The 14,762-nt window shown below is 42.9% G+C and overlaps 1 protein-coding gene across 1 annotated transcript; it reads right to left on the minus strand.

Moving 5' to 3' along the window:
• Positions 1-358: 358 nt before the first annotated feature.
• On the minus strand, positions 359-11,985 carry PRDX1 (peroxiredoxin 1). Its single transcript, XM_059921586.1, has 6 exons — positions 11,877-11,985; positions 9,812-9,928; positions 7,059-7,212; positions 6,420-6,542; positions 5,967-6,097; positions 359-714 (listed from the first exon to the last, which is right to left on the minus strand). The coding sequence occupies exons 2-6, from the start codon at positions 9,915-9,917 to the stop codon at positions 629-631; spliced, it is 600 nt and encodes a 199-aa protein (XP_059777569.1). The 5' UTR covers positions 9,918-9,928; positions 11,877-11,985; the 3' UTR covers positions 359-628.
• Between the last annotated feature and the right edge of the window lie 2,777 nt (positions 11,986-14,762).

Raw genomic sequence — 14,762 nt, forward strand, 5'->3', positions numbered from 1 at the left:
ACCAGTACCAGGCATTTATCAGAAGAGGCCAAGCTTCAGGTTTTCATACAGCCCTCCCAGTAGTGTTAAAAGTAAATGTCAGTAATCTCATTGGGCTCTTAACCTGCAATCCAGCCTATAGCATAAATTGCAGTGCCTTGGCCAGTACTGCAGTAGGCCTTGCTCTTCTCCAGATATGGTGAAAGGAAACACCTTGCTTCGAGGTCCATTCTCTGTATCTACTTGCATTTCCCCTCAATATAATTTCCTGATTCTGAGGCACTCTCACACCTCATTTTCCCCTAAAGAGGGAAAGCAAAAAGTAAATTCCTCTTACACTCAAAGGCTAATGTCCCCCTAAAATGAAGAATCAACAAGGTCTCAGCTCAAGTTTAATAAAACTACAAAAGACCAAAAGTGATACCCTACTACTATACACGTCAGTTTGCCTGCCCCATAATATAGCTCAGGCCATTCCCTCCAGAGGAAGAAAGGCTGGCCTCCCCAACCCCTGCAGGAAAGGCCTGTCCTGTCCCACAGCACATCTGGGCTGAGTGTAAGGTCTTGTGTTTTAAGCATGACAATAGTACAAAAGAGGTTTTGTTCTCATGGCCACCTACTGCAGCCTGGCCCTAAAATGGCCCAGTGCTCACTTCTGCTTAGAGAAATATTCTTTGCTCTTCTGGACATCAGGCTTGATGGTATCACTGCCAGGCTTCCAGCCAGCTGGGCACACTGCAAGAGATAGGGTACTAATTAATAACCTGATCAGTGGTGAGCTCCACCCTCCCAAGGACAATTGGATGCCTCAAAACCAAATCTGAGCCCTAAAGAGCTTCAACATTCAGGCACCAGGAAGCCTACCCTGCAGTCTGAGATCATTCAGCCTTTTAGTACAGAACTATAAATATGTAATTTAATCCTCACCGCAGACCTAATTACTATGATACCTAATTTGTTCACAGGGTAACTGAAATTTAAAGAAATTAAGTAACAGCTTCAACTTTATGCTTTGTTCTAAAAATAATCTGTCTAAAGCATGTACAGCAAAATATTACTATTTTGTTAACAGTAGGTAGTAGGTAAATGGGTACTCATATGTTCTCTGTAATTTTATGTATGCTTCAAAAATGCACCTTTTGAAAAATAAGCTTAAATGCTCTTAAACAGATTGTGCTGGAACAGCTGGATTTCCACATGTAAAACAATGAAATTGGACATCTATTCATACCATACACAAAAAATTTACTCGAAAATGGATCAACAGCCTATATATAAGAGCTAAAACCATAAACTCTGAAAAAAACACAGGGTGGTCAAACTTCATGACCTTGGATTGGGAAATGTATTCTTAGATATGATACTGAAAACACAAACAACAGTAAAAAACATAAGGTAAATTGGACTTGATCGACATTAAGGACTTTTGTAGATTAAAGGACATTATCAAGCGAGTGAAGACAACCCACAGAATGGGAAAAAATATTTATAAATCATATCTGATAAAGGATTAATAGCCAAAATTGAAATCCAGAACTCCCACAGCTCAACAGACAACCCAATTCAAAAATGGGCGAAGGAGGGCTTCCCTGGTGGCGCAGTAGTTGAGAATCTGCCTGCCAATGCAGGGGACACGGGTTCGAGCCCTGGTCCGGGAAGATCCCACATGCCGCGGAGCAACTGGGCCCGTGAGCCACAACTACTGAGCCTGCGCGTCTGGAGCCTGTGCTCCGCAACAAGAGAGGCCGCGATAGTGAGAGGCCCGCGCACCGCGATGAAGAGTGGCCCCCGCTTGCCGCAACTGGAGAAAGCCCTCGCACAGAAACGAAGACCCAACACAGCCAGAAATAAATAATAAATAAATTTAAAAAAAAAAAAAAAAAAAAAAAAGGCGAAGGACTTGAAAAAAGACATATCTCCAAAGATATACAAATGGTCAAATAAACACATGAAAATATGCCATCACTAGTCAAAACTACAATGAGATACCACTTCACATCCCCTAGGATGGCTATAGTTTAAAAAAAAAAAAAAAGGAAAGTAAATGTTGGGAAGGATGTAAAGAACCCTTGGTATTGCTGGTGGGAATGTAAAATGGTGCACGTGCTGTGGAAAAGTTTAGCAGTTCCTCAAGAATCTAAACATAGAATTACCATGTGACCCAGCAATTCTACTCCTATATATAGCCCCAAAGTAACTGGAAACAAGGATTCAGACACCAGTTCACCAATATTTTAGCAATATTATTCACAATAGCCAAAAGGTGGAAACAACCTGTTAACGGATGGATAGACAAAACTGTGTGTGTGTGTTTGTGTGTGTGTGTGTGTGTGTGTGTGTGTCGGAATATTATTCAGCCTTTAAAAAGAATAATGTTCTGATACATACTACAGCCTGGATAAACCTTGAAAACATTATGCTAGGTGAAAGAAACCAAACACAAATGGATAAATACTGTATGATTTCACTCACATGAAATACCTAGAATAGGCAAATTCATAGTCACAGAAAGTAGAAGTTACCAAAGGCTGGAGGGAAAGGGGAATGGTAAGTTATTGCTTCACGGTTACTACTGCCTGTTTGGGATGATGAAAAAGAGAAACAGTGGTGACAGATGTACAACACATTGAATGTAATGAATGCCACTGAATTATGCACTTAAAAAGGTAAATTATATATAACCACAATAAAAATTGATTAAAAAAAAACTTCAGTGACTTGCCCCCATACCCAAGAAAAATATAAGCTAAAAAATTACAAAGCTAGGACTGTGTAAACCCTAACACTAAGCTGCTTCTTCCCTCTAGCAGCCCTTCAGAGATCTGAAAGCAGCAAGCAGTTTGCCTTCTCAGTGTTCCTTAACTCTGCCAAACAAGAATGCCTGAAATAAGGGGCAGGATCTCCACAGAAGGTCCTGCTTGTTTCACTAAGTAACTGTCTGCTATACCTTGGTAAGCAAAAGGTCCAAGTTTGAATCTTTCGCATACTTTATGCAGAAAAGCATAACCTTTCAACCTTTCCAACGATCCTGAGTTAGCAATGCTCCTTGGGCAAACCTGAGGAAAGTGAGGCAAGGGAACCAATCTCTGATTTTCCACTCTATTTGCTGTTTAGTCTTCTAGGAAGCATGTAGTCACCAAAGTCCAGTAATGGAGCAGCAAAAATCTCACTTGCTCAGGTGAAAGAGGGGAAGCCCCTTTCAGTCCAAGGATATCACAGCCTCAGATGTCAGACACTGCAAACAGCAGTCTGGGAACAAGGTATGGATGGAACAAGCACTAAATGGCAAACCCAGCTGCTTTACAAAATCTCCATTTGATTGTTACACAGTCATTAGCTTTAGTGGCACCAAAGGATTAGAACACAGGTCCTAAGCATAAACAAGCTTCCAAGAATAAAAAGCAACATAAAAGCAGAGACCAGACCCAGAGCCACTCCGTAGTTTGCCAGCAGGGAAACCAAAGATTCTTCTGTCCAGGAATACAAATGATACAAAGATAGGAGGAATAATGAACCAGAAAGAAGGACCTTGACAATTTAGTCTCCTTGGCACTAAAGCCTCTTGGCACTTAAGACTGTACCAATAATTAATGACAGGACAGAAAGATCCACACTTGGATGTTTCACTCATACCCAACAGTGCTGGTTTTTCAGAATCAATATGGAGCCCAGAAGAACTGGCTGAGTCCCACATTTACCAGCTTTCAAGTGCAGCCGAAGTACCACAACTCTCGCCAACACAGAAGGCCCTAAACAATAACTTTTCAGCATTTTAAATTACTTAAGAAAAGGAGGGCTTTGAATTTGGATCCCAGTTCCACCATTAACTATGAATATATGCTGTGTTTAAATATTGGTTTATTTGTCCTTAAAAATAGGAACGTAGGATTTTTTCAGTAAAAAATTTCTCTGTGGTATTTGTCAGTTCCACCCTTCTCTCTGCTAAAATGTAATGTAGTTCACTTAAAGACCCCTCCCCCCAAAAAAGTATAAAATTCAAGATCAAAAAAAATTTTAGGTAAAAATAGGAACATAGGATATACAAATATAAGGTCATTATGTTGTACACCTGAAACTAATATAATGTTATATGTCAATTACATCTCAATTTTAAAAATAGGAATGCAGGGTTATTTGTCAAATAAACAACACATGACAGCACCTCATATAGACTGCTTGGTTGGTATTTACATGCTCTCAAACAGGAACTATCATATTATAAGCCATAAAAGGCTGTGCACAGAAAGCTGTGCCTGTTCTAATGGGATGGGAAGCAGCAGAGAACAATAGTGTGAAGAAGCAAGCTTCACAGAGTCATGAAAGCTTGGGTTCAAGAGTCTATGCAAGGTCCTACCAAAGTCCAGTAAAGGGCCGACTTGGCCACTCCACAGCTCCTTCCATCTTTGTACTGAACTTCATTCTCCACCAGGGGGCAGTCTCAGCAGCTGTCTGCTCCTTTAATCCAGAGTAAAGCCCACACAGGCTTCTGCAAATGGTGCCTTCTGATTCCCATTACCTATTAGCCTTCCACTCTAGTCAAGCTAGCACTTTTAGGTCCCCCAAACAAACACCACTAATCCAGACTCTTAACTTCCACCTCCTTTGACTCACAAGATCAGAGCTGAAATGAGCCTTAGAGAGCTAGTCGGAACTACTTCTTTTCTAGAGAAAGAAAATGAGATGTAATAAGACAAGAAATTTGTTCAAGTCCACCTGTGCACTTGATATCAGTAGCACTAGATCACAACCATCTTACCCTCAATTATATTAAGCTGGGGTGGGGGTGGGGTTCAAGATCCCCTTCCCCTACATACCCAGCACCTGCAGCAGTCTGAGGAGCTAAGTTCTTAAAACTCAACCCAGTTGGGATAAGGTTATCTCATTCCAAGCAACAACTACACTGGGCGGAGGTGGGGAGCTGTCAAAAGCTAAAGCCTTATAAACTCAAAGGCTGGGAGCACGTAGTTCAGGACTTTATCAAAACACTGCAATGAGAGAATATATAAGGAGAGAGGGGCTAGAGCAGTAAGAAGGACCTGCACTCTAGCAAATGCTAGATAAAAACCGTAAATTGAATCTACTCGGTCATGTTCAGACTCACAAAAACATCATCTTTCATCCTGAAACTTCTAACGAAGAACCTTGGTATTTCATCTCAAACCCTTCAGCCCTAACCCCTCCTTCCTTAAAAAAATTTTTATATTGAGCATATATATAGTTTGGTATTTGTTGATTATAAGTCTTACAAATATAACCACACTGCGCCAACACAATGGATTTTTAAAAGATAAAAATGTATTAACTGTTTCTACCTACTGTCTTTGGATAAGTTATCTTAGTCCTATTTTCATTTCCATTTTCCAAAACTGGTTGGACATTACCTTTTTAAAGATTTTTTTGTTTGATGTGGACTATTTTTTAAGTCTTTATTGAATTTGTTATAACATTCCTTCTGTTTTTTGTTTTGGTTTTTTTGGCCACAAGGCACGTGGGATCTTAGCTCCCCAACCAGGGATCGAACCCACATGCCCTGCACTGGAAGGCGAAGTGTTAACCACTGGACCGCCAGGGAAGTTCCTACCTTTATTTTTTAAAACCCCAATGAAACAAATATGGTCTACAGGGATTAAGTTCTCCCCCCAATAAACACTTGTCAAGAGCGGCATGGTTCATGTCTAGGTGTGATTCCCAGCCTTTTGTTTTGCCCTTAACATACCTATGGGATCCTCCTATACTCTTTTAATAAGTTGAATCTGTAGCAGTGAGTGATACTAAATGATCAGGGCAGAAGCTGGGAATACACGGTTGGAACAAGAAGCCTTTATATTCTCCTCCCTGGGCTTTTCCATTGCCCCACCCCCACAACCCACTATAATCCAGAGATGGCAACTTCTTGAAGAGACATAATCACCCTTTTCTTGTCTGGTAGACTTTGTTCCTACCATCTTTCCCACTCTGCTGTCCTGTCACCAGGGAGACTGACTTACCTTCCCCATGTTTGTCAGTAAACTGGAAGGCCTGAACTAGTCTCAGTGTCTCATCCACAGAACGGCCAACAGGAAGGTCATTTATGGTGATCTGTCTAAGGATACCTTTATCATCAATAATAAAAAGGCCCCTGGAAAAAAGTATTAAAGGTTTGAGAGAAACGGTACAGTTTTAGAAATTGCTTTCTTAGAATAGAGAAGAAATGGAAATAGGCTGGTCTCCCACACTTGCACTGGCCTTCCCCTTAGGCCCTGCATAAAAAAATGAAATGAAACCATCATGCCATACACCTTAAACTTACAGTGATGTCTATCAATTATTTCTCAATACAACAGGAAAAAAAATGAAATGAGAAAAGTCTCCACAGATCAGGGCTCTACCTTTCAAATAAAAGGTCCTCAGCCAATCAGATAATTTTCCTGATGACTGTCAGCCCCCCAGCAGGTATATACCTGAATGAGATGCCTTCATCGGCCTTTAAGACCCCATAGTCCTGAGCAATGATGTGCTTGGGGTCTGATATCAAGGGAATGTTCATGGGTCCCAGTCCTCCTTGTTTCTTGGGTGTGTTGATCCTACAGCAAAAAGCACACATACAATCACATTCATTCGAACGCTTGTGTAGCAAAAGCATTAACTATAACTATTCCTTCTCCTGTCCAACATTCCTAATCTAACTCCCCAAAAAACTTCAAACTTTTTCCAGCAGTAAAATAACTGGCTGAGGACAGTTAAGGTCACCAGGGTACACTCAGCTGTAATCCAAGCTGCTTTTCCTCTGCTGCCAGGCAGTAAGAACAAGAGAAGTCAGAGCATTTGTACTCCTTCTATGAGGAGCCAGAAATCAATACTTGAGAAAGTCTATTGCCAAAGCCTCCCAGTCCCAGTTGCTGCTTAATTTAAAAGTCCATATGCCTGGACTTCCCTGGTGGTACAGTGGTTAAGACTCTGCGCTTCCACTGCAGGGGGCACAGGTTCCATCCCTGGTCGGGGAATTAAGACCCACATGCCACACAGTGCGGCCAAAAAATAATAATAATAGTAGTAATTAAAAAAAAAAATCTCCATGCCAAATGGACCAAGATGTTTACCATGCCAGGTGACAGAAGTGAGAATCCACAGAAGCACCAATCACTTGGCAGTTGAGTTTCTTAAATTCTTCTGCCCTATCACTGAAAGCAATGATCTCCGTGGGGCACACAAAGGTGAAGTCAAGAGGGTAAAAGAAGAACACAACATATTTTCCTGGGGGAAAAAAAAACCCAAGTTAGCCTTTGAAACAGACTTCCTGGGACTTCCCTGGTGGTGCAGTGGTTAAGAATCCACCTGCCAATGCAGGGGACACGGGTTTGAACCCTGATCTGGGAAGATCCCACATGCCGCAGAGCAACTAAGCCCATGTTCCACAACTACTCAAGCCCGCACGCCTAGAGCCCGTGCTCGGCAACAAGAGAAGCCACCGCAATGAGAAGCCCGTGCACCGCAACAAAGAGTAGTCCCCACTCGCTGCAACTAGAGAAAGCCCGCGTGCAGCAACAAAAACCCAACGCAGCCATAAATAAGTAAATAAATGTATTAAAAAAAAAAAAGAAACAGACTTCCTTGCTTTATAGAGAATGTAAACCTGAAGACATTTTCCTATGGAAAAAAGAAGGCTTTTTAAGTTGATGGCAGTCCATTTGTTAAAATGCCAAGATGCTCAACAAAGACTCCTTACAGCTACTGTCAGAACCTCTTCCACAAGAAAAAGTTCCAGTTTCCATGCTTTATTTTCCTGCCTCCATGTTAGCTGCCAACTACAGATAAACACTGTTCCATCTAATTTTGATCTTCTTTGGATAGTTAAAATCAGCACAAACACCAAGTTCTCCAGTGAAGAAAAAAAGCAAAGATGCAATTATCTACTGGACGGTCTAATGCCAGTGCTTATATAATCAGTGCCCAGAAAGAGCTGAATTGCTGCATTCTCTAATGCAAGGCAATAAGACCAACAAGAGAAAGTCAGAACCTCTGCAATTCTTCCACAACGAACCACAGTAACGTGACGGGTAAGATTTGTTTATTTATTTATTTAGGCTGCATTGGGTCTTCCTTGTGGCTTCCTTGCGGCACGAGGGATCTTCCTTGCAGTGTGCACGGGCTTCACTCTAGTTGCAGTGTGCAGGCTCTGTAGTTGTGGCGCGCGGGCTTAGGTTGACCCGCAGCATGCCCGCAGCATGTGGCATCTTAGTTCCCCAACTGGGGATTGAACCCACGTCCCTTGCACTGGAAGGGGGATTCAACCACTGGACCACCAGGGAAGTCTCTGATGGCTAAGGTTTAAGTGATCACCTGAATAACCACAAACATGTTTCAAACAAGCCTGATAGGACAAGCAAAGAAAAAATTTATAAGGCAAAAGTTCTAAAAATTCTCCTGGTAGGTAACACAATTTCTAGTTGCAATTTTATGAAACTCATTCTGATTACCAATTGAAGTATTCTAGATCTTCAACCTGAGGGCACCTTCTCACCATACCTAATGGGCTGAGCTATTTGGAACAATTCCAAATATTCACTTATTTCCAGATAGCAACAATGTTTGAAAGTCAAAAACAAGCAGGTCCTTTTGACATTCACTTTGAAAGCCAAAATCACTATAAACACACTCACCTAAACAACCTTCCTCAGGAGCTTTGCCTAACAAGCTCCAGCAGGTCAAGCCCTGGAGGGCACAGAATAGCTCTTCCTAAACCTCATGCCTTTGCCCTTGGGCCAGGGTCACCTCCCTATGGTGCGCTACCTACCTTGTTTGCCAGGAGGAGCTTCTCTCCATAGGGCCCCACTTAACTGCTCTCATTCCAACCAATATGTGTAATTTGTTAAGAAACCTAGTCACAGGTTCTACCCAAAAGCTGACTCTAGGAACCGACTGCTACACCACCAAGAAAGGTATACTGGACACCTGAGTTTCAGGTTTGCATTCTAAGGAATTTGTATTTTCAATTGTCCCAGAAGACCCTGCTGCTCCAAAACTGCAAAGTAAAAAGAGCCTCATTAGAACTTGCTAGGTGTCTACTTGAAACTATTTAGCAGAAAGGAGAGTTATTCTAATTGTGACATCAATTTTTCTCTGGGGGCAAAAGAGTCAAGGGAATGTGCCTAAGCCCTTTGCCTAATACAGCAATCATGACACACATATTTCTTTTTTTTTTTTAATTATTTATTTATTTATTTTTGGCTGTGTTGGGTCTTTGTTTCTGTGCAAGGGCTTTTCTCTCGGTGCGCGGGTCTCTCACTATCGCAGCCTCTCTTGTTGCAGAGCACAGGCTCCAGACACGCAGGCTCAGTAGTTGTGGCTCACGGGCCTAGTTGCTCCGCGGCATGTGGGATCTTCCCAGACCAGGGCTCGAACCCGTGTCCCCTGCATTGGCAGGCAGATTCTCAACCACTGCGCCACCAGGGAAGCCCAACACACATATTTTTTAAACTGAACTGAATATACAGTCTCACAGCTCCAAAGACTTGAGGTCTGAGACTTTAAATTGTTGAAGGCCTTTTATAACACGATAATGAGAATATCTCCAATAATATAATTGAGGAGCGATACTGGAAAGATAATAAAGATATATGTCCAGACTTAATGAAGCATGTGCTTTCTCCAGAAGCAGTTTGGCCTTAGGATATCTACCCTATGTTCACTGATGATAATCACCACTTCAATAGGAAGACAAAGCCTCTTACCCTAAAGACACAGGAGATATAAAAATCATTTTACAATCAAATATAACAAAAGATACAGAAAATGAACAAGCCATCCCTAGACTGTAACATAATTCCATATTAATGAACCTAACTACTCTTACCTTTGTAGTCAGATAGGCTGATATCTTTGAACTGACCATCTGGCATTACAGCAGTTGCTTTGAACTGGGGGGCATGGTGCCCAATTTTGGCATTTCCTGAAGACATATTGCGATCAGCTGGAAAAGATAAAAGAGGAAGTCAATTAGAAACAAGCCTTACCTTTCTAGATAACCAGCAACTTTCATCTACTTAGAGACTTAGCTGTAGAAAGTGTCCAGTGATGCTGAATATACAATAACTTTTATTTATACTTATTTGGCTGTGCCGGGTCTTCGTTGCAGAGTGCAGGATCTTTAGTTGCGGTATGCGGGATCTAGTTCCCTGACCAGGGATCAAACCTGGGCCCCCTGCATTGGGAGTGCGGAGTCTTAACCATTGGACCACCGGGGAAGTCCCTACATTAACTTTTATAATAGTAAGAAGCATGAACCAAGCTTTCCAACTTTTCAAACAAAAATATTACACATCTCTGAATCTCAGCTCTGTTTTCATTTTTTTTGTATTGTGCATTTGAAGTTAATTTTTGTTTTTATTTTTTTACCTTTTATTGGAGTAGAGCTGATTTACAATGTTACGTTTTCATTTTAAAATGGAAATTTCTTTATCAATTGGAGTAAACTCTTACTGTTCCTGAACCATCATTTGTACAATTACATTTTCTTCTGTACTTTCATTACACACATGCAGAGAGAGAAAGAGATGGAAACTCTCAAACCTGGACCCAAATGCACAATGCCATAAACACTGAGCACCTGACTCCCAGAAGCTGCCATGCTGCCCTTTCCCTGGACTGCACCTCCATCTGCCTTCAGAATGTGGTAAGCACACTTTGACCTTTCTCCAGGTAGATTTGCCCAAGACAGCACATACCCTAAAGCCAATCCAACTTTTTCAAGGCGCAAGACCAAGATTTATGGCATCGGCTCTATTTCAAAATTCTAGGTGTTGTGTTTAAGGACCAGAAGTCCTTTCAAAAGTGGGTTTCTTACCTCGGGGCCAAGATCCTGGGGCAGTAATAAGTAGAACAAGAGTCAATTTATTGCCAAAGAGTAATGTTACACTGGATTCACCCAGGTCAAGACCAAGATAATAAGTTAAGATTTAACCCAGTAAGTCATCAGTTTGAAAGTGCCAAGAAACTAACTTTTCAAGTCCCACAGTTCTTGGTTCATAATACCACAACCAAAAGAAACGTTGTAAGCATCGATTGTCACAAACTTTTTACCGCTTAACACCTTTAATAGCAAACCAAAAAACCAACCAGCAAGGCACAAAGCAACTTGGCAACCAAACACAGGATGTGACCCTAACATAAATGGCTTTCTTGTCCAAACCTGATTTTCCAGGGGGCCCCCATGACCACTAAAGCACAACCAATGGTGGGGGGGTGGGAAGCTGCTGGACTTCCAGTCGGTGTGTCCCCTTCAGGAAATCTCCCCTTTAACTTCCCTGGAGGAAGCCACTCCCCAGAAACTCACTTCAGGTACCCTCCCTGCCACTCCCATCATCACCCCCACCCTAGCACTTAAGAAAGCACCAGCAGAAGAGTGCGCAGTCTTCACCGAGGGCATTTAGGATCACCACAAACCCCATTCTGCAGATAGAGAACTAAAGACGTAGAACGGAATCTTAATATCTGAAGCTCCACTGCTAGTCACAGCTCAGGACCGAGAACAGCATTTCCCCCTAATACACGACAGACGGACAAGTATCCTCAGTTCCTAAGCAGTTTGCAGATCCACTCTAGAAGCTTCCCGAACCTGCCCCCCCACCCCACCCCACCCGCAGGAAACCCCATCACCACCAAGCCACGGCAAGCCAATCAGCGCCCTCTGCTTTGGTTGCCGGGGAAAGAGGATACTCAAACCGCCGTTAGCCTCGGGTTTCAACCACGTTTCCGCACCCACAAAGGGGTCCAACATGAGGGCCACCTCGCCCGGCCACCTTCTCCGTCAGAGAACCCCAGTTGAGCTGAGCAGGCCCCGAGGAGGAGGAGGAGGAAAAGACGACGAGCGGGGCGTGGGGCGCTGCGGTCCGCGGAGGCCGCGCTGCCCATATACTCACCACTCCTAACAAGCCACAAAAGACAGTCAGGAAGCACACACACAAAGCGTGCGCGGGGCGCTAGCCTTTATATCCTGTAAGGCTCTCGCGAGAGTCAGGGCGAGCCAGGGGTGCGAGCGGGGGAGAGGGAACGGGGTGGGGGGGCGGGAATCTGGCCCGAGCACCGCCCCGACCCAACGCGCCCAGCCAGTATGACTCAGCGCTTTACCTCGCTGGGGGCGGCTTCGCGGACTACCAATCCCCCCCCGCGCCGCCGAGGCTTGAGGCGTTCTTTTGATCACTTCCAAACCCGAACGCCTCCGCCTTGCTCTTAAGGCCTGAACTAGAGTAAGGGTTCTAGCTGCTGCCCACGGAAGACCACGTCTAACCAAGCCCTAAGAACTATCTCTTCAAATATTTCTCAAATATTAACCCCCTACACCGATTCCCGCAGCCTCTGCTCTAGTGCTGATCCTCAGTAACCCTCATTGCTTAGAGAGCCTCCCTTTTATTGTTCTGATTAACAGGGTTGCTGCTCTCTATCTGCTATCCATGAGTTCCCATTCCATCCATTCCACGGCGGCTGGAGGGAATCTTTCTGAAATCTGATTTTGTCACTCACTCACTCACCCCTCTTGATTTGTGGGTCATAAAAACTGGGGCTCTGTATTCCTGAGTTAAAACTCTTCATTGTTATTTTATGTGTGGCCTTCATAAAAGAGTCTTAATCCATTAACCTTACTTTTCTCGTCTGTAAAATGGGAATACTATTCTTTGTTGAAATCATCTCTGTAGTTTATTTAGCACAGTACCTAGTTCTTATTATACACTAGAAATGTTAGCCATTGTTACTACTGTAACTCTTCCTTGCTCCTATATTGTAACACCCAGAGCAGAGTGTAGCTGTTTTAAGACTTAAGGCTTTTGTTCAAGCATGAGGAACCCATTCTCTCTTATTTGACCTACAGAAAACGTGTTTGAAGACTCTGCTTCAGCTGAGTCTCAGTCTCAGTCTTTTCAGCTGAGTGAAATTCTTTCACTCATCCTCAGAATTGACCGTTCCCTCCTTTCTGCCCAAACAATAGACTGTATAGCAAAAAGAAAACTTTTAAGCTATTTTACTTGTTTATATGTCTATCTCTCCTTGTTAGACTGACTTTCTGGAGGGTAGGGTTTGGGTCACAACCATCTCTGTGTCCCCACGTCACAACGTAGCACCTGATATAAAATAGGAGTGTTTAATAAATAGTATTGTGTCCCCATTCTGCCCCCAACCCCCACTATCCTTCTAACTCCCTTGGACATTATAGCAGGAAAAGAAATAGGGAAGTGCTGTGTCATGCTGGCTGAGCATCTCAAAATTTTTTGGCATTTATCATCCTACCATGCAACAGTAGTGATTTTTTTTTTTCCTTCTCTGCCTGAGACTGAACAATTATTTGGCCATTACTCATCTTCTTCTTGAGGACTCAGGGGAGACAGACATTCAGAGCTTAATAGTGGATGGTTATTGCTGTGAGCAGGTTAAACCAACAACACACAGTCCTACTTCAGCCAGAAGAAAATTACCATTTATTGTATCTACCATGTGCCAGGCCCTGGGCTGGGCACTTGAGCTTATTTGTCTCATTTAAGAACCAAAAGAGTTATCCTGGCCCAGGGAAATATTAACATCCAATCCTCGTGGGAATATAAAAAAACAAAATAGCAGAACAATTATGACAAGAGAAGAAATCTGTTGAACACTTGTCTGATTAAGTGATCGTAGAATCTGTTTCCTCAGAGAACAGTAAAGATTTTGGAAATGGGGGCAGGGGAACTTTATCCTTCTACAGGACCTTTGTCCTCCCTTGTTCACCAAGGAAAGGATTTTATCTGTTTTATTTATATTTGTAGTACCAGAACTTGGCACACTAACTGGCCTAGGAGACGTGCTTCATTAATTTTGGAGTGTATTGCAGATTTTTGAGATGTGGAGTTAACCTACTTGAACCACATTTTAGGAAGATGATTCTAGCAGCTGTGTGATCAATGTAATGACTAGGAGACAACAGGCAAAGAGACCAACTGGGAGGCTACTGCAATGGTCCAGATTAGAGAAGTCTCAGAACTGTAAAATGACATTGGCAGCAGAAAGGGAAGAAGGAGAGAAAGAATATTTCTACAGGCTTTTGGATTGATTGCATTTAGGGTGAGATGAAAGAGGAAGTTCAATCTGATTCCTTGGTTTCATATCTTGGTGCCATGTGAGTAATGTCATTAACCAGTGATGTAGGAAACACTGGAGGAGGAGAAGTTTTGAGGTTAAAAATAGTGATGAGGGCTTCCCTGGTGGCGCAGTGGTTAAGAATCCACCTGCCAATGCAGGGGACACGGGTTCGAGCCCTGGTCCAGGAAGATCCCACATGCCACAGAGCAACTAAGTCCGTGAGCCACAACTACTGAGCCTGTGCTCTAGAGCCCGCTCGCCTAGAGCCTGTGCTCTGCAACAAGAGAAGCCACCGCAATGAGAGGCCCGCGCTCCACAACGAAGAGTAGCCCCTGCTCACTGCAACTAGAGAAAGCCCCACGCGCAGCAATGAAGACCCAACGCAGCCAAAAATAAATAAATAAATAAAATTTTTTTAAAAAATGAACATTTATCGAGCAGATAAATACTGCTATAATACTGCTAAAATACTACCTATTTTATAGATGAGATGCCTGATGCCCAAAGAATTTAATTATCTAAAGTAACAACTAATAGTGATACCAAGCAGGGCCCTGTGGGGCTTCTGGACACAAAGCCTTTCTGTGTCCCCCATTCCTTTGATTACAGGAAATAGCCTTCATTCAGCCTCCATGACCTTCCCTGAGTTCCAATGGGCAGATTCAAGCAGTTTTTAATTAGGGAAGGGAGGGGATTCG

This window comes from Balaenoptera ricei, chromosome 1, assembly GCF_028023285.1.
Source record: "Balaenoptera ricei isolate mBalRic1 chromosome 1, mBalRic1.hap2, whole genome shotgun sequence".
NCBI classification, from domain to species: Eukaryota; Metazoa; Chordata; class Mammalia; order Artiodactyla; family Balaenopteridae; genus Balaenoptera; species Balaenoptera ricei.